This window comes from Triturus cristatus, chromosome 7 (genome assembly GCF_964204655.1).
Source record: "Triturus cristatus chromosome 7, aTriCri1.1, whole genome shotgun sequence".
Taxonomy (NCBI): Eukaryota; Metazoa; Chordata; class Amphibia; order Caudata; family Salamandridae; genus Triturus; species Triturus cristatus.
Genome location: NC_140590.1, coordinates 1481374217 through 1481401578, shown reverse-complemented (window position 1 = coordinate 1481401578; position 27362 = coordinate 1481374217). Strand labels below are relative to the sequence as shown.

The 27362-nt window shown below is 44.5% G+C and overlaps 1 protein-coding gene across 2 annotated transcripts in view; it reads left to right on the top strand.

Moving 5' to 3' along the window:
* Positions 1 to 27362, top strand: part of LOC146812219 (protein-glutamine gamma-glutamyltransferase 6-like) — a 379129-nt gene that overhangs the window by 168906 nt on the left and 182861 nt on the right. Inside the window, exon 1 of one of the 2 annotated variants that reach the window (XM_085619249.1) lies at positions 3399 to 3531. The exons of the other annotated variant lie outside the window; for it this stretch is intronic. Within the exon in view, the coding sequence (XP_085475375.1) occupies positions 3525 to 3531 (7 nt within the window). The 5' untranslated portion in view covers positions 3399 to 3524. Of the gene's footprint in view, positions 1 to 3398; positions 3532 to 27362 lie in introns of those variants that run through there. 2 annotated transcript variants of the gene reach the window in all.

Sequence of the window (27362 nt, the reverse complement as noted above, 5' to 3'; positions counted from 1 at the left end):
AAATTAAATGCTACTAGTGGGCCTGCAGCGCTGATTGCACCACTCACAGAAGTAGCCTTTCAAACTTGTCTCGAGCCTGCCACTGCACAGACTGCATGCACAGTTTACCGCCACAATCACTTGCTATTTAAAACTACTTGCTAAACCTTAAACTCTCAATTCACCACTAAGGTAGGCCTTAGGTAGCCCTGTGGGCAGGGTGCTTTGTAAATAAAAGGTAGAACATGTGACTTTATTACTTAAGTGGTAATTCCTGATCTGAAAGGAGTAGCATTGCCATGTTTGATATGTTTGAAGTACTGGTGATAAATCCTGCTTGGTGTAGTTGGATCTTTTATTACTATTTTAGAAATGCAACTTTTAGAAAGTGGGCATTTCTCTGTGCATATGACTCTTTGTGCTTGAGGTCTGACTCCAATCCACGTCTGGTGTTGGTTGACAGCTGCACTTGTGCATCATTTCCAGACAGCCATCACATAGGAAGGGCTGGGCGTGACAGGAGAGGCATCTGCATATCTGCATACTGATAGTCTTCCTGAGCTGGGAGAGAGAGGGGCGTTCATGCTTTACATTTGTATAGGCTGTGTTCTGCTCTCTCACAGAGGATTGATTTACCCCCTATTGATGTCTGGAGCCAGGGCTGGGGCTGAAAGGGTGAGCTGTGCACTTCTAAGGTTTCTATTGAAGTGCCTCTAGATCAAAGCCATTTGGGGCCTTCTGGAACTGGGACTGAACCTCTTTCAGAAGGACTACTGCCTGCATGAAATACTCTTCTGGACTGCTCTTCTGCTGTTGCCCTTCTGCCTTCTATCTGATGGGTGGCATAAAGGACTCACTGGATTGCTTTTCTGCTAGTTGCCCTGCTGCCAGCTGCTCCCTGACTTTATCTTCACTAGGAACTGCCGGACTGTCAGGAGGAACCGCCATACAGCCAGTTTTCATTGTGTGCTGGCCTGCCATTTGCTCGCCGCTCTAGTGCCCGCAAGTTTTCTCCTGGGACTGGCTGCCTCAGAATTGGTCTTGGGACCTTGCATCCAGCCATCACATTCACTTCCCACCTAGTGTCTGATGAGCGCTTACTTTGGCCAATTCCCCCCCAATCATTTCAACCAGCGCTTGTAGAGCGCTGTAAAATTCTCTGAGGTGTACAGGATATGTGTGTGTGGAGCCTTTGGGTGTTGTGTGCTGTTTCCCAGTGAGGTTCTCTAGGGAAACGAGCATGACCTCTGAGCCGGCGGGCTCTCTGAAGGGACTTGCGATGCACAGCCGGTGCAGGCGTGAGCCATGAGCCTCCTCATGCCTGTTGGAATGCGCCGCCGGACCCACACCGCTGTTGCTCCCTTTTCTAAGAATCCCCACGACAGGACCATGTTGCCAGGCAACCCCGAGCAACCAACCTCACTGACTTTGTGCTGCACAAAAGTGTGTTTCTGAGCCCCAAGCCGTTTCTCTGCCGGGCGTGTTTCCCAGCCAACAAGAGATTCCAGGAGCTCACTCCGGCTATCCCTCGGGGGAAGGAATCATCACCAGCGTCATAGGTGGCCCTTCTGAGGAAGGACCGCATTGAGGAAAGTACTGCTCTGCAGCTGCCCTACATGTTCGCAGGCAGTCACCTTTTGTTTACTCAGCGGTGTTTTCCTGTGATAACCTATGGGGTGTGTGCCGTCCTCCCCAGCCTACCCGGTGCAGTGGCTGGGGGCATCGTGGGCTGGGGGATAGAACTTCCATAGCAGACCCTGAGGGAGGCAGTGAATCGCCTCAGTGGAAGGCCACGGGATCTACTGTAATGCAACTGGTAGGCACTCAGGCGCTCTGTGCCCCACGTGGGATCTCGGATTACCATATAGCACCCAATAGTTGGGCAGTTGTGCTGGTGGGGATATATAGGGACCCATGCATCAATGGTAACCTGTGATGATTCATTTGTTCTTACTCCAGAATCTGCTGCATTACATGCCCTGATACTATGACATATATCATTTTGATTCTTGTTTATTCAGGATAACGAGTACCATTTCAGGAGCTGCATGGCATGCACAGTACTTATGATACATGGTGATTCATATATTTTCTGCTGAAACCAAACTGTTGGGTTTTGTGCCCTGATGTTGTGATGTATGACATTTTGATTCTTGCATAGCCAAGGTAGTGAGTACTGACTCAGGATTTGTCTAGTGTGCACAGTATTTATGAATAAGGTCGCTGTGGGCTAATGGTTATGTGCAATATACTATATATTTTTATATAATCCTGTGTGGAGTCCCTTTTGTGGTGTGTTCATTGTGTTACTGGTGTGAGTGTATTGCGCATATGCTTTACACTTTGCCTCTGATGATAAGCTTGCCTGCTCTGCGCCAAGCTACCAGAGGGTGAGCACAAGTTATCTTTGGTGTGTAACTTACTTGCCCTCGCTAGAGTGGTGGGTTCTGCCTGGCTTAGGTATATACCCTAGCCAACCTGAGACCCCATTCCTAACTGGGATAGAGTCCCATCATTGGAAAATATATTTTTCCTTTCCGAACATACTTAAACCAACAAGGTAGAGTTGGACAGTGTCCTTGACGTGTGCCCAGGGTCTTGTATGAATTGGTACTTTTTGACCCAAACTCATCTGAAGGATCGTCGGTGAGCAGTTTGTTTTGAACCCAGGGTGATGGAACAATAGGGTGAACACTGTGGTGCTTGAGGGTAGGAAAAGTACCGTGTTTTATAAGATGAAAATGGGGATTATTTAATAAACCGATGGGAGATCGTTTTTTCTTGCAAGAAATTAAGAGATGATCAAATATTAATTCAGTTTTGAATCGTTGAACTGTTTTCATTTTCTTTATTATTTTTATATTTCATGTATTTTTATCTGTAGAACATGCCATGCCAATACAATTACATTGGAGGCATTCATGCAGGCTACATAGATAAGACTTGTGATGGACATGCTTCCTTGGAAATGTGGGCGACACTACTTCGATGTTATACGGCTGTATAGTCCTAGATATCATTGCATGCACAAGGCATTGAAAAATAATAACAATATATTTGAGAAATACTCGAAACTCGAATTAGGAAGCAGATGAAATACATGTATAAGTATAAAGTATATGGCATTGGAAATGATGGGTCATTCTATTGTGCGGCAGAGGGCCGCATGGTGGACTTCAGTTGCACCTTTAACATTCCACAATTGTAATGTCCTTATACATTCTGAGAGCCTCCGAAATTACACACCTCAAGAGCATATTTGCAGAAATGAGTCACGGAAAGCAATGCGTGTCTCTGCAGTGTCCTCCCTCCTTCCTTTGCACATTTACTCGCAGGGATGTTTGGGAGCAGGCTTTAAGGATCCTCCCCTGCCACACACACTCCCGCCTCTTTCAGATTATTAGCTATGAAATGCCAGGGCTCATTTGAATTCTGCTCTGTGGCATTAAAAGGCGAGGCCGGTGTTTTGACTCTCACTGAAACACTTGGAGTCCCTCGGCGAACTTCATCAGAGACGCCTCCCTGGAGCTGAAGGGACAGACACAATGACGGGTGAGTACATGACATCCAGGAAGCATCTATCACCCGAGGGCCTCTGCGCCAATGGGGCCTTCGATTCAGAACCATAGACAGGACCCCGGTCCCTCCTATGCTAAGATGTAACCTGATCCTCTCCTGCCTGTGTGTCATTGGCTGTCTTTGACCTGTGTAAAAGCACATTTAAAGCCGGTTAATGCTAAAATACGAACCTGTTCTTAGCAGAGTGGTGTGCTAATTCCAATGTGCTCTCCTCTGGAGTCTTCATAGCAGTGCTTAATTTGTAAAAGAATAGGTGCCGGGGCTCACACTTTCTTCAGAGGCCCACCGCTTCTGAATGCCTGGGTTGTTTCTCTGTGCTGGTCCTTGTATACTTCTAGTGCACCAGTTATTAATCACTCCAGTAGTTTAGTAAGGGTGACATGAGCCGAATGCAATCATGGAAAGTAGTCCTCCCCGTCCCTTTTAGGAAGTAAAATGCTGCCATAATATACCACGTGATCCATCCAACGAGTTACATCTTTTATTTTATTTTCAGTTCGGGACCACCACCAACTGGAGAAAACAACCTGTAGTCCCGGCCCTGTAAAAAAAGTGCCGGTGCTAAGCACCGGAAAGCACCAGCTCAAATTAGGCACTGCTTCATAGTATGGTGAGGAAGGCGTTTCCACTACTGCATAAAGCACAATAATGGAATCACTTGGCACCAATGTAGACTATGGCAGGAATCATTTCAGTAGAGGAGTTCTAAAGTTTTTACAGTGGACCGGATTACAGAGATGTTTAAGGCAGTTATTGTGTCGTACTCTACATTGGTCGTAAATAATTCTAAAATGTCAATGCCAGTAGAGTACTGCAACACATATTTACGCATATTGTATCGAGGAAACGAAAAATAAAGTGTAAGTGGCATTTTTTTTTTTTTTTTTTAATTTGGCCAGCTAGGGACTGAGGCAGGAGTGATTGAGGGATTTTCTAAACAACACACAATTTCATGTAGTGTAGAGGCGAGCCTTATTGCTCAGATCTCCTAGTTCCGTACTACACAATTTATCCACTTACTTCATTGACATGTGGTTCAGTTGCCAACCCCAGGCATGCTCAAAAGTAAACAAAACAGTGATGGATGGAATGCTTGAATTGATCTCAGCCACTGTTAATTATTCGGCGTCCCAGTGAATCGCTCTTTGCCCACCATGCCAACTCAGATTAGACCCCCCATATGCAGAGCAGTCTTGGCTTAAACAGGATACCGGCCTTGGGTTGCCTCTGTTCTGTTCTGTTTCAGGGAGGACCTAGTCTGTTATTTTGGGCTGGAGTGTTCCTACTGGAGCAGGGTCAAGAATGAGTTGCATGTGGGTGAATGCAAACTAAGGTGGTACGATGTAAAAAATAACAATGAACTGGGATGCATTTTAGGAGAAATTAGTCAACTTTTGTTTTTTTTGGTTTCTCTATGTTCAAGTATAGTTATTGGGTATCCATTTCCTGGTAAAGGAAACTGGTTAGCTTTATGGAGTTTCAAGGTTACATGTTTGTTTACTATAAGCTTTACAGCATCTGCAAACCTATATTAGGCTATCCTGATACCAATAAGCGAAACAGTGAACGCTTTCAAATGTGTGATGTAAAGTAGACATAAGCTCTCGTTGTCCCTGGGGTTCCTGGGCACAACGTAACGGATGCCTATTAATACACAACTCAGTAGTACTCAGTTTACTGACTTTCAAAGGATGAATGGTTGAATGGGTTTACTGTGATTCAAGCATTAAACCATGGGTGAAATTCAGATCTCTGAGGGGATGCTCTGGTCCCCTAAGCCATCCTACTCAGCTGGAGAAGAGAGAGCAGACAGAGTATTTAGGGTTAAAGAGGGGGTTTTGGGGGACAAGCTTGTGTGGATTATTCTGGGATTTGGACTAAACTTTGTAGGCTTAATCGCAGGTAAATTTGAATGAACAGATTTAGGAAGGTGTCACATTTTCTAAGATGACTTTTAGTGCTGGTTTCTGCCATTTCCCAACTGGCAGAGGAGCCAACTTCATTAAGGGCTGCTGACAAACCAAGAGTAAAGAATTGAGCGGCTTGCAAATCTGTTTGGTTTTGAATCGGGTACCGTTTGTAACCTTGCTGTAGGTCATTTTACTACATAGAAACAGTGGGTGGAGAGATGGCCTTATTGCAATGCATTAGCTGCTAGAATTCACAACTCGTAAGGTTATGAGTGCGGGGACTCCTCCCTCTGGGCGGAGGCTTCGCACTCATGGCGGAATCTCCTCACTGATGACTACAGTGTGGAGATTCCGCCCCATGTGCACTTCTAACTCTACGAGTCGTAAGTCCTTTTGTGAATCGGGCCCTCAGTCATTTGTGTCCATAGGATATGTGCGGGCCAAATTGAGCCTGACCAAGTTGGAATATGTGTTTAAATATTTTTATTGATTTTCAAACAAGCATTGAACATACAATTGGAGATCATTCTGTAGGTATTGCTATACGCCCCGTCAAGACGGCTGGCATAGATAGATGACCAACCCCCAAAAAACAATAACCCAGAAATATAAAACCAAAAAAAAAACTCCCACCCACCTCCATCCTCTTATGGTTTAGCTCTGTTTTCATTTATTTAACAATGCCTGCTATTGTAACCTACCACTTCTGACACTTCGCATTGTTCCATAACTGAATCTGTGTGTACAAGCTATTTCCGTCTGCGACTAATAGCAATATAGTGTACATCGCATACATAGCACAAACCATGGTTCAGAAACAGAGTATAAGCAAACTTAACAATCAAACCATACCCATACCCCCTGTCCTTCCCCCCACTGGGACTCTTCTTACTTCATCAATTATGTAGTGAGCTCTCACAAAATTGACCTAATCGCTCTGCACTGGGCCTGTCTCAGGGATTTCTATAGAATTTGTGAGCCTCAGGAGATGGAGGTACTTCAGGCATGTAATTTCATGGAATTCCGCTGACAACAGCTCGATAAGCGGTTTCCACACCTCTGTGAATGCGTCTTCGGAGTTTGTGAGGGATACATTGATTCGTTCCATCCCCATAATGTACCATATTCTATGGAGCCAGCTGTGGAATGTGGGTATAATCGGTGTCCCCCAGTAAGTTAAAATATTCTGAATCGCAGCCCCAAAGGCCAATCCTATCTGCTTCCCTTTTCATTTCAGCCATTTTTCATAACCTGTTAATTTCCAGGTAACGTGTGGCTGAACTTCAGGTTGGAGTATCCAATGCCTAACTTGAGTGTAACGAATGCAATCCTTCTCAGGCAATGCTTAATCAAGTCTCAGCTGTGCAAAAGGTATGATCCCATCTTGATCAAATAAATATCCTACTGCTTTACAAGGTGTTTTGTGCCCTTTCACGAATGCTTTACTATCTAATCACAGGGTAAATTCCTTATTCTCTAATAATGGAGTCATCGGCGAAGGGTATGTCGTGAGGGTTGTTTTAGTAGCTACTCTAGCCCATGGCTCCGTAACTGATTTCGTTACGGGTGACCTCCAAATAGTCTGCGGCCTATCTGTCCTTCTAAAGAATGGAATCTTCCATAATGCCTGCCCTGCTACTGCTTTATCTTGAAATTGCCATCGCTTTTCGGACTCTTCTCTGCTCTACTCCACTAAATATCACAGCTGGGCTGCCCTAAAATAATCTAGGCCTCTCTCCTCTAGTTTCATGTATCCCAATCCTCTGAGCATGGGGGGGCGTGCTCCTGCCCAAACAAATTGGATTATTTCCGATTGTAATTGAGCAAGGGTTCCTTTAGGTGGTGCGACCGGTAGTGTTTGAAATAACTATAATACATTGGGTAGTATTGACATTTTGACTGCCGCCACTTGGCCAAGCAATGACAGGTGGAGGTGTCTCCAGCTGTTCAAATCTTTCCTAATCTGCCGTGAGAGTTTCGTGTAGTTGATATTAACCTTTTGCGTCACCATCAGAGCCAATTCAAGGCCCAGATATGGGATAGACTCCGTTACCTGAATCTCCGAAGCGCCCCGTCCCCTCATCTCCGGGTCTGGTATCATCCCGGCCAGGGGAATAATCTGAGATTTCCCCACATTAACTTTGAAACACGAGACCCGTCCAAAAGATTCCAGTTCCTGCAAAAAAAACAGGAGCGATCTCTTTGGGGAATGCAGGTAAGCTAGAATGTCATCAGCATAGAGGATTATTACATGTTGCTCTCCTCTAAAAGGAATACCCTCCATGTCTGGGTTGTCTCTTACTTTTGGACTAGCGGTTCTATGTATAGGGCAAACAGTAGGGGTGACAATGGGCACCCCTGCCTGGTGCCCCTTTGAATAGCAAAAGGATGTGGGGAGACCCCGGTAACCCTAATTGTGGCCTTGGGGAAGCTATAACATCCGGTCACGCATGAGCGGAAGCGGTTTCCCACACCGAAGTGGAGTAAAGTTTGTTGTAGGTATCCCCAATCCACTAGGTCAAACGCTTTTTTCGGAGTCTACCGTTAAAAAAAGAGCCTCCATGCTTGTGCTTTGAGCCTTGTCGATTAAATGAAGAGTTCGCTTAGTTTTATCCCGCTTTGCTGGGTCTGATCATAACCGTCTTGTTCCGGTTCAATAAACTGGGCTTTAATGGGCTGAGTTGTCCCGTTAGTATGCTTGTGAACATCTTTAAGTCCACATTAAGGAGGGACACCGGGCGGTACGACCCACATAAGGTTTTGTTGTTCCCGGGCTTGAGAAGTACCACAACGGATGCCGACAACATCCCCTGCGGGATCGAACCAGGACTGTTGAATGAGTTAAAGAGCCGCGTCAGTACTGGTGCTAAAATATGACGAAAGGTTTTGTAGAAACCGGCCGAGAAGCCATCTGGTCCCGGCGACTTGAGAAGTTTAAGCCGCGAAATGGCCCCAATCACTTCCTCCAATCTGATGGGGGAATCCAGCAGTTCTGCAATATCTTTAGATATCTGGGATGTCTGCCCCTTCCAAATACTCTGTCATAAGCTGTTCCAATCTCTCCTCTCCTTTATATAAGGCAGCGTAGAAGTCCCTGAATGCCTGTGCTATTTCCTTGTCTTCCACTAGCTCGCCTCCTTTGCCATTCTTGATACTTTGGATCTTAGATTTCTGACTCCTGGCCCTGGGTTTATTTGCCAACATTTGGCCTGTCTTGTCTCCTCCTTCCCAGTAGTAGAACTTTAATCGCAACATATTCTGCCCTGTCGAGGTCCAATCCCGCCAACTGTGCCCTTGCTGCTTTCAGTTGTTTCCAAACTCTTGGCGCTCCTGTCCATCTGTGAACCCTTCTAATTCAATCACCTGCACCCCAAGCTTTTCCCTTTTATCTCTGCACTCCCTATTCTCTACTGTCGCAATGACTATTAGTCCACCTCTCACCACTGCCTTCAAAGTCTCCCATAACGTGGCCACTCAGATGTCTGGGGTATCATTTACTTCCAGGTAATCTGTAATACACTTGGTGATCTGCTTTACTACCGTGTGTTTATGTAACATGGTTTCCCTCAACCTCCATCCCCATGAAAGCTTACGCTGTGGTGGTAGCCTCACGGAGATCATTACTGCATCGTGGTCTGAAAGAGCCGCTGGAATGATAACGGCGTCTTCCACCAATTTATTAACTTCCGCTTGACTTATGATGTGGTCTATTTGGGCGTATGTGCTGTCGGCGTGGGAGTAAAATGAATATTGTGAGGTGTGGGGATGTTTGTCCCTCCAACAATCCACTAGCCCCATAGTTTGGAACCAACCGATCCCTTCTTGTGACAGTCCTCCCACTTCGGTAAATCGACTCCCCGATCGATCTTTGGAGGCCTCCATAACGATATTGAGATCTCCCCCCACCATTGTCAGGCGTTCTTGTCTGTTCATGACCTCGGAGAAGGCTGTTCATAAGAAGCGCTCCTATCCCGAGTTAGGTGCATACACTGAACCCACCACCCAGGTGTGTGCACCTATCTGAAGTGTGTAAGAAAGGAGGCGCCCTTTAATTTCTCCAGTGTTGTCCTTCACCTCCCCCCGAAAATGTTTGGAGATCAAGATTGCTACCCCTGCCCTTTGTCTGAAGAGGAAGAGAAGAACTGTTGGGGAAAGGCTTGTGACCGTAGCCGATGCCAATCCTTTGAGAGCAGATGGGTTTCCTGTAAGAGGCATACTTCTGCGACTGAATTCTCCAGATAGGCGAATATAGCCTTTCTTTTTGCGGGGTTATTGAGGCCCTTCACATTGAGTGTGAGGACCTTCAGTGTGTTGTGTGGCATAATTTAAGAATGGGTGTTTCGTTAGTCAGCCTTGTCCCCAAGAATCTACAGTCCCTCATTTCCATATGTGCCCTCGTGCGCCTGCACTCTCAATGAGTACTGTATGCCCCCATAATCCCTTCCCCATGAGTACCAGTTCCCCCCTCCCTCCCTAACCCCAACAGTGCCTTAAACAAGTCCCAAAATTGTCCAGGACCCGGAGGTCGAGTTTGAGATCGCGTGTCCCTGGAAGCCCAAAGTGTAGGGGTCATGATGCGGCCCAAGAGGGAAGAAAACCCCATGTATGCCTCCCCGCTCCCTGTGGAATGCCCCGCCTCCCGCCCAGCCCTCTATTCCAACTTATCAGTCTCTCAAGACATCAGTCTTCTTCTTATGGTGTTGTCTCCTTGGAGAGGGAATCCAGCACTGCTTGTCTCTCCTTTGCCATCATGGTGGGGTCTGGTTTCGCCATGCGCTCAGATCTACGGCCACCTCCGACTCTCTGCCATTTGCCCTAGGGAGCTGTAGGACTTTTCCTAGTCCCTTCCTCTTGGTGTGGATCATCAATGCCTAGTACCTGGCAAGTTTCTTGTAGAGATCGAAGTTGATACAGCTTGCCCTGAAGCTTGAAGATCAAATGGAACGGGTGCCCTATGAGTATGCTATTCTTTGCGATCGTAGGTGCGTCGTTGCCGGTTGGAATTCCCTTCTCTTTTGCAAGGTGATCGCTGCTAGGTCCTGATATAGAGCTGTAGTGTGTTCTTGGTATTTGAGTGGGTACTTGTCTCTAGCCCTCCTTAGTATCAGTTCTTTCAGTTGGAAATCCGGGAGGAAAGCCAGGATATCAGGAGGTGGTGTGGGTGCTCGCCTCTGTAAGGCCACCCTAGGTGCTTGTCCATCTTGATTTTGTAGTCCGGTTCGACATCTAGTATACAGCAAAAGAGCCCCTGTAGGTATCGGACCATATCTGCGCCTTCTTCTTTGGGAGGGACCCCCTTAATCTGGATGATATTGTGGCACAATCTGTTTTCCAAATCTTGGGCGTGCGCCTGGAGGTCCATTTGTTGCTCCCTCAGCCTTCCTGTTGTAATTGTGCCACCTCTTCATCTCGTGACTGGTATCGCTCTTTGATATTAGCCACTCTTTCTACCACTGCGTCGATGTCTCTGTGAACTTTGTTCATTTCCGAAGCTATTTCCCCTTTTATGGACTGTAAGTCCTCCCGCAACGTATTGAATAGCATCTCCAGGGAAGTCCGGGTGACCGGCGCTTCTGTGGATTAGGGGCCATGCCTCAGTGGTGACCTCGGTGAGGTGCGCCCCACATTCCCGCCTGTTGTGGGGAGTTTGGATAGCATCTCCTTTAGGTTCCGGTCTTTTTTCGCCTGTAATGTGGACATGCTGGCTGCTCCTATCCGCTGGTGTCTCCTGGCACCGTGATGCGTTTCGGGTATGTCGCAGTCAGACTGTGTGGGTAAGTCGGCTCCCAAGTGTTGAAAGGCCCCCTGTGAGGTACTTGGTCTGGGCCTCAGTAGTTCAATTCGGCCCCGGTTAGTGGCAAAGATTTCCTGTTTTGGCAGTGGACTTCAGGCAGCCAACGTCGGGTCTCCGCTATGTCTTTGCTTCAACCTTGTGGTGTTATGCCACCATCAGACCGCGTATCGTGGGTGAGCCTGGAGTATCCCATCTGCCTCTCTGCCCCAGGGCCTGTCTTCTTACGCGTGCCGTCCGGACCCTGTCCTATCTGGAGGATGCCATCAACTCAGCTCGCCACTGCCTCACGCCCTCGTACTTCCAATGTTGAGGGGGCCACCTCGCTCCTCCCAAAGATGCTCCGCTCAGTACTTGCCTGCTCTCCTGCTATCCCTCATGGGTTTTGGCCCCTGTTGCTTCTGCCACCCTGCTGTTTCTCACACTTGGAGCTATTGCCCCTTCACGGACCATTTGCTGGGCTGCCCCCACTTGTGTAGGCCTCTCCCGGGCCAGCAGCAGCACTCGTCTCCTGGGGGAGCCGTGCGCAGGGGAGGCACATACTTAAGGAGCGGGCGTTGTCCTTTCAAGTTGGAGTACTTGCTTTCACTTCCCTCCGCGAGTGGTGGAGTCAGAGGGTCCTATCTGTCATCTCTGCCTCTCGCTCGCCAGTCTCAGCGGCGCGGCCCTTCAACTCCCTGTTCTCCTGGCCTCCTCTGTCGCAGTCATGTAGGCCGTTCTTTGCTCTGCAGAGCAGCGCCCCCTCGTACCGGTTTGGCCTACTCTCTTTCTGGTGCCGATGCAGCGCACTCGGTGGCCAGCCGCGCTACGTGTCCTGGGTCCGGATCACCGGTATCTGGGCTAGAAGCAGCTTGGGACCGCTTCCGCCCACCGCGCTCACTTGGGCCACAGTCTTGGATGTGCAGCTGTTGCCTATGCTGCTTACATCCGCGCCTCAGCTGCTGTCACCGCGGCGATCAGGGGGTGTCGTTTTGGGGATACGGTGAGTCCCCAGTAAGCTCATGGTGTGCGGCGTCTCATCCTCAGCCTCAGGAGGATTCGCTCGGCCCGGCTGCCATTTTTGGCCCATGAGACGCTCCTTCTCGGGACCTGCTCTCCTCAAACAGGTTTCGGGGCCGGTTTTTAACTCTCCTCCAGTGCCGATGGCAGCAGGGCACCGGAGTCTGTCCAAAATACTGCTCATGAAGGTGTTACCACTCTGTTTGGGCTGGACTGGGTGATAGGGAGCGTGGAGATGAAGCAAACACGTCTCATCAGCTTGCCATCTTGGCCAACCCCACCAGCCTTCTATTTTTAGGTCTTGCCTGACCCAGCGCATGCGCTGGTCTGGCAAGACTTTTTGAGAGGGCTCCAAATAGTGCTACCAGGCCAGCCTAGAGCTACAGTGCATGTGCGTGGGCACGCGTGCCGCGCTTGACCGCGATTACTTTCACTTTCGCGCCCACACGGCCGAATTTGATGTTTGATCGCGATCACCTTCACTTTCGCGGCCGCACGGCTGCTTGGCATAGCCAATAGGTCTCGCTTTTGGGACCTTATAAGTATTTAGTTATGCAACTGTTGCATGGCTAAACCCTTATAAAGTCCCAAAGGCGAGACCTATTGGCTATGCCAATGCTTGTTGAATAGTGGAACATGGTTCCATGTGTTAGAGCACTGTTCTCCGTACAACACTCATTGATCGTATCATCTTTAGGTATTAACAAAAAATAGATACAATAGCTGAGCATGATAAAAGTATTATAAAAAACTAATAAAGTCATTGTAATGGCAACACCTTTTAACTTGTATAAAAGCAAGAAGAGAAAAGTAAAAAAAAAACAAAAAAACATTGGCACAGCCAATACGTTTTGCAATTTGGACCTTATAAGTGTGTAGCGCATTCTCTTGAGGGCTGTGCTGCGCAAAAACGACTTCTGCCTTTCATAAGAAAAGCGTACACAGGATTAATGAATTGAGAATTGTTTGGTGTTAGCTACAGAAATTGCACTGCAAAATTGGTCATCCAGTCTCTGGCATAATTAGGTAAACTAAAAGACCTAGCAATAAAGCACAGAATGCTTAAGCTATGGTGCAAACTTCAGGGGTTAGTGGCTAAGCACTCAAACAACTGTTTATAAATGAGGCAAACAAAACACTACTCTCAACAGTGATCCTCTACCATCTCAAAACTGGCATTCTTAGTTAGTCGATACTTTAGAAACTCGTCTATCAAGAAATTGTTGAGGCAAAGTTGACACACATTTTCTTGTCGGCAGGCAACTATAGTTGACACCCTTGTACCAGTTTCAGCAGAGAGGGCCACATATGTAATAAAAATAGACCGTACTAATCCTATAAGCACATTTAATGCACAGTTCTGCGAAATACATTGTTGATGGGTATAACTTCAATATCCAGTTTCTCTGCCAAGGGTGTAAAGGCTAAGAGAGTCATTTTATGGCCTGAAAAACACTCCCAAGTAGTCGGCTTGTCACTGTACATCAGTCCTCTGCTGAACAGACATGAGATTGTAAAAAAAAAGCTACTCAGCAATTTAGCCCCAATTTGCTTTCCAAACAAATGCCTTTTCTTCATTAAATCTGTCAGCTATACATGAAGCAAGAATAAAAGCAAGCATTTGCAATGCAATAGGTCTCGCCTTTGTGAAAGTTAAAGTATTGGCATTGTATATAATAATGTTTTTTACTTATTTTTTTTTAGTTTGTAGACGAGTGATTATTTGGCATGTTTTATTTGTACAGATTTCATACTAGATAAAATGTTACAGAATGAGTTGAGTATAATTTCATCTGTTGCTGGCCTGGGTGCTGTGAAGGCTGTAAAGCCGTCTGTGAGCAACTCACCCAGCACCTTGTTAGAAATCCCTAACCTACCTCTGGAGGGTACCCCAAAAATAATTTGAAAATGGTTTTTTAGGTCTCGCCTAGCGATGCAGCGGATGCGCTGCCCGCTTTGGCGAGATCTATTGTTGTCGATTTAGCTTCCGAAGGGGGACAGGAGATGTGCACGCACCCGGAGAGGCGATGTACACGTGTACGGCTCACGGCGTTTCGTCTCAGACGATTTCAGCTGCTGCTTGTTCTGCAAGTGAGGCGCACGCGTCACTTCACCCTGCCTCGGAGCGCATACTCCGAAGGGCATTCCAGCCGCTCTCTTATCAGAGGCTCTGATTGAATTTGATAGTCAAGTGAGCAGGCTTCTGTGATTTCTCCTTCTCTGGGGTTATACACTAATAAGGCCAATAATTGACACTGTTACTTAGCAGCCTTTGCAGGAGAAATAAACGCAGGGTGGGGGGCAGGAGGGATGTGCACGGTACAGAATAGGTGCCCTCGAAACGCTTCTGGTGATGAGCAGGAAACAAATTCTGTGTGTGTTAGCTGGAAAGCAAAAAGTGTGCCTGCAATAGCAGGTAGGAGAAAGTCATTTAAGAAAATAGTGCTCACAGACTGTAAATGAAACATACTGAGTAACAACACAAGTAAAAAGGACCAGTCCTCATGGGACATTACAAAAGCAGAAAAGGTTGTACTAAGGAGGGACTACTAAACCTATTCACAATAGAAAGCAACCATTTAGAATGGACAGTAACAGGAGGAGGGACTACTAAACCTATTCACAATTGAAAGCAACCATTTAGAAGGGACAGTAACAGGAGCCAATTGAAAAGATGGGCGGAGCATTCAGCATGTCTCAAGCGCTGCCTATGCAAGACTTAACAAACAAGCATTTACAATGCAATAGATCTCGCAATTTCGAGTTTTTGAAATATTGCCATTGTAAATGGCAATGCCTTTTAAAAAAAATTAAAGGGCCTTGTCATTTACAATGCCAATAGTTCAAACTTTGTTTTGTGGACCCATTGTCCTGCAAACGTGTGTGTCTTAAGTTGCACGTGCTATTGTAGAGGTTCTTAAACGTTTGACTACTGTGCCCCCCAGTGAATCATTACTGAAATAAAATGATCCCGATTTAGAGGCCGATTACGAGTTTGGTGGTCTGATGGACCGCCAAACCTGTGGTGGCGGTGCAGCTACTGTGCAGAGGCAGTCCGACCTGTTGGAGGGAGGATTTATTACAGGACAAGGAAGCTAGGGGCGGTACTCAGAGCCCCGGGAGCCACCACAGAACTGAGCAGGAGAGTTAGTCAGGGACAAAAGGGGCACCTTAATTTGAACCGGGGTGCCTAGGAATGCTTGCTCTAAAATCGAAGAAAATAGACATGTGAGACATGGAATTGGAGGCAGAATACAATGGCAGTTTAATGAGAAGATGCAACTTCAAAGAAACTGCAAGACAAAGGCATAAAATACAGAATTCAGATAATCACATGGAGCTCATCATGATACCCTCCGTATCTGCACTATTGTACTGTCAGAGAGAAAGAGAACACATTTATAAGTGCAATTGAAGAAACAGGTTACATCAAGGAGAAACATTTCAGAGTATAAGAACTCTGTCACCTAGGAACTCTCACGTTTACTCTAGAGCAAGCATTCCTGCAATTACAATGAATACATTATGTGAATACAAAAAAGGAAAAACAAATAAAGAGAACAATAATTAAACATAACAGAACATTTCATATGGGTAAAATACAACATAATGCTAAGCAGACGCAAGAGCTTCTTTTGCTCTTGGGGAAAACTCTACGCAGTCCGTAACCCACATACAGACAGCGAGGTAGTCCGATGATGTCTGTGTGAGCCCCCCTTTTATATCATTTGTAGGCTATGAAAGGCGCCTAAAATAACCTAATCTTGCGCCACTTCTACCTACGTCAGGCTACCCAAAAAAGCTATGTCTGCAATAGTTACCAGACATCTGCGGTGGCCACTTCCTTAAAACTGCAATAGTTACCAGACATCTGCGGTGGCCACTTCCTTAAAAGCATGTACCAGTCCAGGAAGCCGCCTACTGTATGTCGAAAGAATAGGGGGATGTTGAACTCATACAGTGAACTGAGCACTCGGGTAGGGTGGGGGCTACTGGTTTGGAGCAGAGTGCCTTGCAGAAAGAGAAGCTGAATATAATTTGGGTCAGACCTGCCATCAGCCTGCTATACAGCAAAATGGCAGACCTATGGTCAATTTAACAAAGAAGGGCCTACACAGGGGTTTTATGCTGGCTGAGTGGTAATTGTCATATAGTAACACAGGACCCGCTGGTCAATTTAATATGGCCTACAAATTAGGCTGGAAGGGCAAGGACAAGGGTCTCATAATTCAGGTGTGGCCAGAACGGGCCAGGGGCCCCCTATGATACAAAACCTACCCTCTCTCATTCCCCCCTCTTGTTCATAATATGAACAAACTCCTGACAGCATACCTATCAGGTCTTTGAGGTATTTGGTAATGGTAGACGCATTTAGGGTGGTCCCATTGTTACTTCTACAACTTCTATAAGTGCCAAGATATTCATATTCCCTGTTCTATGCTTGTTCTCCCTTTGCTAATTATGCAGTTCTCAGGAGGTGCAACTGCTACGTACTCGGTATGTCTACAGAAGAGGATATTGCACATTAGGACAAACAGGTATGACATTGTAACACATGCTCTGCCAACCGTCCCCTTGTCCCGTCTTCATCAATGGTAACTCATTCAATGTGGTACAAAAGTCATTATAATAGCAGAAAAGTGGGATCAATGCTGCTAGTGGCACCCATGATCATTTTCTCTAATTGTTCTGAAAGTCTTGAGCAAGTCTTGAGGCATTGTTCCAATCGTTGGTACGTGTGGCTAGTGTGACTAGTTGGAAGAATGTCTTATCTTCTGTTGCGTCTGTACTACGTTCCAAAAGAGTCTGCTGAATAATGATGTAGAGCCTCAGAGATGATACCTTTAAACAGAAAAAGTAACCGTTGGTGCCCGTCTTCAAGTAATTTGAGAGGTTTGCAAGCACTTCTTATTACTTGGGCACATTCGATATGAAGAAACAAAGTGAAGAAAAGGTAAAGATGTCTCGTTGCCACCTCTTGTAGACTGAGGGGTTGGGGCGTCGATGTTTCCAGACGTTCTTTAGGTGATGTTTCCTAGGGGCCCGCTTACACACTCGTCCTTTCTCCTCTGTGTAGCACGTGCAGCCCTTCAGGATGAACTTGGGATACCATTCCCACTTGGTAGTTTCCGTGGAACGCATGCAGCTTCTGTATGGCTCCTTGCCCCTTTCACAACCCCTCAATCACATGTGAGATGAACGTCGGTCCATTTTCAGAACCCAAAAGCATAGGTTCTCAAAAGCGCGGTATGAACTCTTTCAGGAGGCATTTGGCAATAGTTTGTGCACTGCTGTTCTTGAATTGGCATGCCTTAGTCCACTTGCTGATCATGCACACAATAACCAACACGTACTTGTAGTTTCAGTAGGAGATATGTTGATGAAGTCCATTTCATGTGGGGAAATGAAGTGTCCTGAGGCAGTGGAAATACAGCTTTAGGAAAACAGTCTGGTCCTCCTATCACATCGTACAAGTATTGAACCATGAAAAAAGACAGGCCATGGGGGAAAGCATTATGGTTGGTAAACATCCCTTTCCATTTGGGCCATATTCATATTTAAACATTGTACTACAGCTTGACCCAACAGAAAACCCAGATGAAAACCTCTGTCACAGTAACAGCTTTAGTAATCAAAACACTCATAGTTGTCAAATTGTGCCCAGGGATGTGTAATTCCTATAGCCCCACGCCCAGGACACATCCGTTTGAGGTCCTTTGGCTGTCAGTTTACAGTACCAAACTGAGGATCTGTGAAAGGCACAGTTTGCAAAAAGGACAATATCTGTGTCCATGTGCTAATGCTGAATGTTCATTGATGCAAAGGCTTCATTATCAGGGTGAGCGCTCCTAGTAACTGTTGTAAGCTCAGACTGCACTACTGACAGTCGTTAGAGTATGAAAATGTGTACACACTTCTTAGGAATGTGAGACTATGTATACTGCTCTCAGAATGCTTGAAAGCAAACCGATAATTCTTTGCTTTTAAAATAAAAAGTTCACAAAATGAATGCAAAACATTTAGCTAAATTACTGGAATAAGGTAGGTACCATTTCTTTGCAACATAAAAATAAACAAGCATTGGTAAAGCCAATGAAATTGTTGTTCAGCCTTTTGGCTTTGTCAATGCACAACTTGTCTTGCCAATATTTTCATGAAACCTCATTGGTGTGGGTGTTGCTGGGCCCTCATCTTTATAACAAACATTGGCAAAAGCAGAAACTGTTTTGGCCTCAAAAATCACACATTGCACAGTAGTTCCTGGCACTGGATAAAACAACTGTGTGTGAATGTGCTCCTTGTGAAAGAACAGAATGAAGTCACTCACAGTGAAGCTAGCCAAGAGAGGGAGGGAGAGACAACATTTTACTAAACATGAAAGGTCATTGTTAACGCCAGACCTACTTAGGGGCAAAATCATGAAATAAAGTGCACCCATGTCCTTGTATTAATTGCAGATATACACCTGTTGTAAATTCACAAGACTACAGAAACCTATTGTCAAACACCCCGAAACATCGCACCTATATATTAAAACACACATCAAATCTGCACACATTGTTTCCTTGAAACATTATAATACGAAGCACATAATTACAAATGATCAATACCTAAACATAATATAAACACAACATTACTACTTTTCTTTACTCCTATCCTCTGTGTCCCTGGCAAATGTACTGCATCTGAGAATGCATTATAGCACATTCACCTTACACGGTAATCTATTCTTCCCATATTCTTGTGAAGATGGCGATGTTCCTGTTGTGGATGATCACCTGTCCTCTTCTTCTTTGGACTCAGGGATGATGGGGCGGACCCTTCTCCTTCTGCCTGAATACCTTAGTAGAAAGAAACTTCGCAGCGGGTGTTAATTTATACAAAAACATGCTTCTTACATAATTTCAATGCCACTTTGATGCTCAGTTGATGTGACCTATACATATATTAATTGATCAGGGAGAAGTATATGGGGCGTTAAGTTGTTGTCAGAACGTTGTAATATTTGTGAGTGAAAACAGAGTGATCCATGGGCAATAAACCATTTTTGCTTTCTCTCAATTTATTCCCTTTAAACAGTCCATTTAGGCATTGCTGAAAGCTGTTGCTGCTTTTATATCAAAATCGTCACATGGTCTAGCTGTCAGCCAAACGTATAGGAAAAAGTGGTAGGCTTGAGCCTGTGGTAAATTTCCCTATTTGTATTCTATTTCTAACCAGACACGAGGTGATGAAAACAAAAAACATTGAGCCCATGTAAGCAAACATCCCAAAGACAGGAAATGCAATACACTTCTTGGAGACACAGGGAAGAATCCAATAATAATAACCTCTAATCATTCATTAACCAAGAAAGAAGAACCCAAACAGAAGATAGAAACTTTTAAGGGAGATAAAAACTTGTAGTGGTCGAACTGCAAAATATATGCAACCACCTCTAAAATCTGCAACTTTAATTTCAGAAAGCCTCTCTAAACTCACACCTTTTATTCTGACAATATTGCAATACTGAGCATTGCTTACTCTATGCATCCAGTCTTTTAACATTGAGATCTACTTTATATCTGCACATATTAATTATTCTTTTGTATTTTCCTAGTACTGGAGCATCCTACGAATCTCTGGTTGTCTCATATTTTGAAGGCTGCACACAGCTGTGCATATCCGAAAACTTATTCCTCACTTCCTCTCACCCATCTGTATATAGACACATACATATTCCTTCACTGAACTTCTCCACGTGAAACCAGAAAACACTGTATTCAATCTCGGCTTCACCCGTTACCAAATTGTGTCATTCTAGGCAACTAGTCCTTCTTCACTTCCACAAACACAAATACACATACATTTTTCTTTCTACAAAATCCTATATTTGCTGCTAAATACAGGAAGCATCTTTCCTGCCTGGCTCAACGCCCAGACACTGTGGTCGGCCAGGACTGCTACTTCTGAAGGCAGCCTCAAAAATCTGTTAACCCTTCAACACCATGTAACATCCAGACACATGTTGTCTTTAATTGTACGTAAAATATAGCTTAGTTTAAAATAATATGGCTTTTCTGTAAAGCGCACGTTTACTCAGAATGGTATTGTGGCGCAAAATAGCAAACCTTTACTGTTCCCCTAACTCCACGGTACTAATTTTATCCAATTTGGAAAGATGAAAGGCTGAGGAGACCTAGCAGCATTTGACGTGTGCCCATGAAGTGGAACCATGGGTATATCTAGCATGCATTCCACTCCATCATTTTATCTTCCCTATTCTGTGCACTTCGGTGCACAAGAAATTTGAAGCGAACAGTCTTCAGTCTTGTTCACCATCTACTCCGACATTTACATTGCTCTAAATCTAGTGTCACTAACTTTCTTGGTCATGAAACAAGTTTTCCCTATTGACTAACCCCAACTGTGTGCTCTTTGTGGCACTGGATCTGCCCTAGCATGATGGGCTACTGCTTGTGCCTGCTTCACTTGCTGCAGAATTTGGAAAGCAGGTAGGAGTAAATTATTCTGTACTTGGTTGCTCAGTACTACAACATTTGGTGTACTCTTCAGTGTGAATTACAATAGGCCATCCAAATAGAGAGATATTAATAGTATTTTAAACTGAAAGTGTCTCGTTTTCTGCCAGGAAACTATATTACCTATATTGATGGCTTTTTTTAGTCCCTTTCATATTGTGGACCACGACCCAAAAACATCAAGAGGAACAGCTCCATTTAACCTGGTATTACAACTTCCATCATTGTGCTCTGGGCGGTAAGGGACGGCAGTCCTTGACCTCATCTTATTATGTCATTCCTTCTTTTGTGTTACTGGTCTATCATTTGACGCTGGGCCAAGTCTACGGTGTAAGGCAACCAGAAAATGCATAAAGGTGCTGTGCGTTGTGGCGAAAAGTGCATGCAAAAACCTTTCTCCCTTTCCTACTACCACTTTACTGAATATTCAAGTGGAAGGAACCTGTACTATGGGTGCAAACACACCAGAAAGGTGAGATGAGAAGCCTGAGGTGTCACTGTCAGAGAACAGAATGTACTTAATGTAGAGTGTTATGAGTTAAAATAGTGGAGCCCATTTAAAACTGTGCACAGAAAGACGTAATTTAAGAGTCGTGAAGGCAGCTACTTGGAAGCTAGACACAGTATTCACTGGTAGCACCGCGCACCAGTTGCGTGGTCTCTAATTGAACCTGTCTCAGTTAAAGTGGGTGTGCTTGGCACGTACCCAGATGTTCCTGCTTGTCACTTCTTGCCGTAGTGCACAAGAGACGTACACCTACATATAACATCTCCTGTGGTACCACTGTAAGAGAAAGAGATGAGGAGGGCCCATAGGCAAAATAAGAGAAAGTATTTCTCTTCTAAAAACAAAGGTCTTACGTTGAAGTGCCACCTTTATTTATCAAATCATTAACCCAGCAGAGAATATATTCATCAGTTTGTTAACTCCTGAAAGGCTATTCAAAACTACAATTGTAATTCACCAAAAATAGTTACACAAAAATAGATGTTTATGACGCTCAATTATCTAGAAGGCAAACCCTTAAATGAGAAAAGTAATCGTGCAAGGATTTAAAATTTCAATATACATTTAAATGCAATGAAAGGGTGAAATTTCATGGTCCTGGGGCACTGCACCAAGGGAGCTTAATTTGTGGGGGTGCTTCTGCAAAAATATGACAAAATAGACAAGTTAACGATAGGGAAAAGCAGCTGTCTTATTTATATGAAAGAAGAACCCCTTTTATTAAAAGAAAATTCAATATATAGAGCCTGGAAGTCTTAGTAAAGTCTTGACATTTAAAGACACATTTCTGGAGTGAAGAACAAACTCATGTAATGCAAATATATTTTAAATCAATGAAAATACTTTCAAAATGCAACATACACTTTACTTCAATGCTAGGAATGCACATGTTAAGTTAGGAGGGACAACCACTAGTGCTTTGCAATAATGATTTAGAATAATGACAATGCAGAGGAGAGAGAAAAAGACCATTTCAAAGCACAATAAGAAATTAGAATTTCAGCCAAAAGATGCTCAGATAGAGGGCTGAAGGAGACCACACAGGCGTCAGTGACCCAAGAGGTCACTGCAGCAGGGTAGTCCGTTGAATGCATTAAGGAGCAGATCTTTATACTCTTTTAATGATGAACTATTGACCACAAAAGGACAACATTATCAGGTGCCTCTGACCTACAGGTCATGGCGCATTTGTAGTCACTTCTGGGAAAAAGGCTTATAAGCCAGGTACGAAAGTGAGAGACGCTAAATTGCAAATCGAGAGAAGATGACAGACTTTATATCTATTAAAGTACACCGCACGTAGCTGAAAAAGGAGAAGAACAGAGGACACCCATTACAATATGGAGAGAGAAGTCGAAAGGCGTTGGCTAGTGCCAGGCCTAAGATAAGAAACCACAATGCAACGTGATGATGACAGTAGCTCCCTTTTTGGAAGCACGCAGTTGCAAAAAGAAGACACTGTTAAACGTTCAAACAATACAATTTACTCCAAATAAGTAATCAAAATTCAAAACGTATGTGAGCTGCCAGATGCAGTCCCATAAACATGTATCTGTGGCTCACAGTGAGACGCCAGACACAACCTCCTGTCACCACGTACATCCCTCAAAGTATAAATGTGAGGAAATAGTCAAACAATTTGAGATATGTTGTTGTGCACTACGTGGTCAGTTATCTGAAAATGATTTGTGCTAATTAAATGTGGTGCTGAGCCACATGGGTCAGACAAGGGGCTAGGGGGTGGCAAGGGGTAACTACATAATACTATTTATTCATAATACTATTTATTCAAAAAAGGCAACAGCTCTAATATATAAAAACAGTTACAATCCTAGTTATTATTGGTCCTAATTAATGTGAATGGCACTGGAAATGGGTGCTGGCTTTTCTTTTTCTTTTATTTATTTATTTTCATTCTTAGCAATATCTGCTGTGCTGATGGGGGTGGGGGGTATTCCTGTATGTCGAATATGCACACAGGAAAGAAGGCAGCACTAAACAATATACCTGTAACAATTGTGGCGCTCAAAACTTTAAATCACAGAATCTCTGGAGTTATCAGTGGCAGATCAATACATGTGGAAGTGCAAAAAGCACATCTAAAACCCTCCCTAGTTATTGAATCTCACTAACAAACCAATCTTCTGTATTTGGCAGTGATCTTCTGTTACAATGGTAACCCTACCTAGCAGGTCTTATCCTAATAAAACGATACAGACCAGTCAACATCAATTTAACATAACCATCATGTTCTTATACATTCAATATACATCTGCATATCATAAAACATATCATCAAAAATACAAATAACAAATAACTGAGCACGTAAATAATATGGCCTTACTAAAATCAGCTTCTGTGTCAGCCAGTGACCCTTACTGTAGTGCCCATATAAGCACCAACCACAATAAAGTGCTACTATCACACTTAATAAACCTCTGTATGCATCATTAAACAATATCCGAAATCATACAATCCTGAAAGTCTACGTGTGTTTCAAGAAAGAAGCAAGTCGGGCACGTTTAGAGGGTTTCTATTTTCAAACAATGACTGCATACTTTGCCCACTGAAGGACAAAAAACACGTGCTCCCTATTACAATGGTGCACACACAAAAGGGAAACTGACACACAAAGACCCAAAAACACTTAAACATAATATCCAAAAAAAAAAACATCCCGGGGAACCTCTTAAAATCCTCATAAATCAGGCGATATCCGTTATCCAGTAGCTAAGTGGACCGACAATATCCAACCTCTTTCCTACCTTGTATTGATGTAGGAGAGCCTTCACTGTATCCACTCAGTGGAGCACTTTTCTATTGCTGAAAGAATACGATAGTAAATCGAATCTCTCCTTCTCTTCTACCAGGCCGACCCGTAGCCCCCTGATAAAGAGGCGCTCTCTGTTACACTATATACAGAGAGACCCAACAGCAAGCTATACCAAAAAGAATAGCATTGAAAAGACTGCAGACATAAACAGCCTCTCCTTATCCCTTATTCTTTTTACTTTTTTATTGTCTTTCTTCTATGCCTGTTTTCCTACAAAAACAATGTAAAAATGTAAAATGTAAAAATGTAATAATAAAAAAGGAGCTAAATAAGCCCGTGAAAGGCGCAAGACGCAGTCTTCTCCTCCGGGCACTCAAGGCAAAAACAATAGCACACACATCTATATATAACAAAAGGAAACAATAAACCAACAACTTCCTGACCGTACTGTCCAGCTCAGAATTCCATGCCGCACACACAAGCCTCCCCAGTTAAAGAATGTCCATAGCGAGACCAACCAGACAGGAGACAGGAAAGAACTGAGAGCGCCGAGAAAAACACAGAAGCCTCACAAGCGCTCCTTTCATAAACCGTCACCAAAGCGTCACCTCACGTCAGGTAGCCTAATACTCACCCGAGTGCTTGTACTCAGAGGCGTCGGCCAGAAAGGAGTCACGAGTGCTCAGTCTGTGTCCCCACGAACCCAGCCGTTACTGCCCCCGTCTGCAGGCACTGCTACTCCGAGTCACGGCACCAAAATGTTGGAGGGAGGATTTATTACAGGACAAGGAAGCTAGGGGCGGTACTCAGAGCCCCGGGAGCCACCACAGAACTGAGCAGGAGAGTTAGTCAGGGACAAAAGGGGCACCTTAATTTGAACCGGGGTGCCTAGGAATGCTTGCTCTAAAATCGAAGAAAATAGACATGTGAGACATGGAATTGGAGGCAGAATACAATGGCAGTTTAATGAGAAGATGCAACTTCAAAGAAACTGCAAGACAAAGGCATAAAATACAGAATTCAGATAATCACATGGAGCTCATCATGATACCCTCCGTATCTGCACTATTGTACTGTCAGAGAGAAAGAGAACACATTTATAAGTGCAATTGAAGAAACAGGTTACATCAAGGAGAAACATTTCAGAGTATAAGAACTCTGTCACCTAGGAACTCTCACGTTTACTCTAGAGCAAGCATTCCTGCAATTACAATGAATACATTATGTGAATACAAAAAAGGAAAAACAAATAAAGAGAACAATAATTAAACATAACAGAACATTTCATATGGGTAAAATACAACATAATGCTAAGCAGACGCAAGAGCTTCTTTTGCTCTTGGGGAAAACTCTACGCAGTCCGTAACCCACATACAGACAGCGAGGTAGTCCGATGATGTCTGTGTGAGCCCCCCTTTTATATCATTTGTAGGCTATGAAAGGCGCCTAAAATAACCTAATCTTGCGCCACTTCTACCTACGTCAGGCTACCCAAAAAAGCTATGTCTGCAATAGTTACCAGACATCTGCGGTGGCCACTTCCTTAAAACTGCAATAGTTACCAGACATCTGCGGTGGCCACTTCCTTAAAAGCATGTACCAGTCCAGGAAGCCGCCTACTGTATGTCGAAAGAATAGGGGGATGTTGAACTCATACAGTGAACTGAGCACTCGGGTAGGGTGGGGGCTACTGGTTTGGAGCAGAGTGCCTTGCAGAAAGAGAAGCTGAATATAATTTGGGTCAGACCTGCCATCAGCCTGCTATACAGCAAAATGGCAGACCTATGGTCAATTTAACAAAGAAGGGCCTACACAGGGGTTTTATGCTGGCTGAGTGGTAATTGTCATATAGTAACACAGGACCCGCTGGTCAATTTAATATGGCCTACAAATTAGGCTGGAAGGGCAAGGACAAGGGTCTCATAATTCAGGTGTGGCCAGAACGGGCCAGGGGCCCCCTATGATACAAGACCTACCCTCTCTCAGACCCCTGTATTGCGAGTTGGGCAGTCAGACTGCCATAGGACCCCTGCTGTCGCCAGGGATCTGCAATCCCTGGCGGTCTTGCAGCGGTCTGAGCCTCGCAATATGCTGGTGGTGCTGCTGCGGCAGCACCAAGCATATTACAAGTTCTCTCACTGCCTCTGTTTTCATGGCAGTTAGCCCCATGAAAAGTTTAGTGGTGAGGAAACTAAGGGGGACCTACAGGGCCCCCTGTTGCCTCGGGGGCAGGGGATACATGCAGGGGGGCAAATGTTGTGCCCCCCTGTATGCATACACCCCCAGTTCCTGCCAGCATGAATGCAGAAACATGCTGTGGTGCTCCCATTGGGGTGCCTAAGGCTCAGACATGAGCCTTTGAAAGGTGCCGCCACAGGACCATCTAACCTGTATTCCAATCGGAATACGGAGGGCAGCCAGACCATAGGTTTGGCGTCTGGGAACAGGGCGCTGGTGTGGTGGCCCACTCCAAGACCGCAAATCTCGTAATTAGGCCCTCTGTCATTAAATTTAGTTTAATTCACAATCAAATTTGGAAGTTTTCAAATTTCTACTTTGCTTCTTTGTTTGTGTATGCTTTATTCATTTAAATATATTCATTTGGATATTATTTAATTTTGTAAAACATTAGCCGCCCCCCTAAAGAGGCCTTGCGGACTGGACCCCTAGGGCACCCGGATCATAAGTTAAGAACCACTGTGCTATTGAATGCCTCAACAGCCAGTTAGCTGTATTGTTGGGTTGAACTGGATGTATGTTCAGAGTTCTGTCATAAATGTCCTTTTGTAAGGTGGTGTCTGGTACCTGTTAATAGGTAGTGCAGTTGAGAGTACAATGACACCCAACCACAAGGCATGTCTGTAAAGCCAAAGTCACCGGAGAGTTTCTTGGTAATATATGAAAGAAGTTTAGTGAAAACCAACGGTACTCATTTTATCCACCATAGAAGGGTAAAAATCCATATTTGAAAAATAGTACTGCAACTTGCCAGTTACATAGAACAAACTAGACACAACACTACAGGACTCACCATAAGTTAATGAGAGATGGTGATATATCCCACCTTCTGAGACAGATGTAGGTAGTTTCACGCAGACATAACAGTCATTCACATCCATCGTATCAACATATTGATAAAGGAGTTTGGTAAATACATTTAATGACGAATCATTATTTGATTTATCATGATGATACATGCTTTCATCCATCTGTTCCAAACTTGTAGTAGTTGTTTTCTTATTAACTACATTCATTTTTTCATTAGTATTTATGTTATTTTGACTATTAGTTACCATTAGAC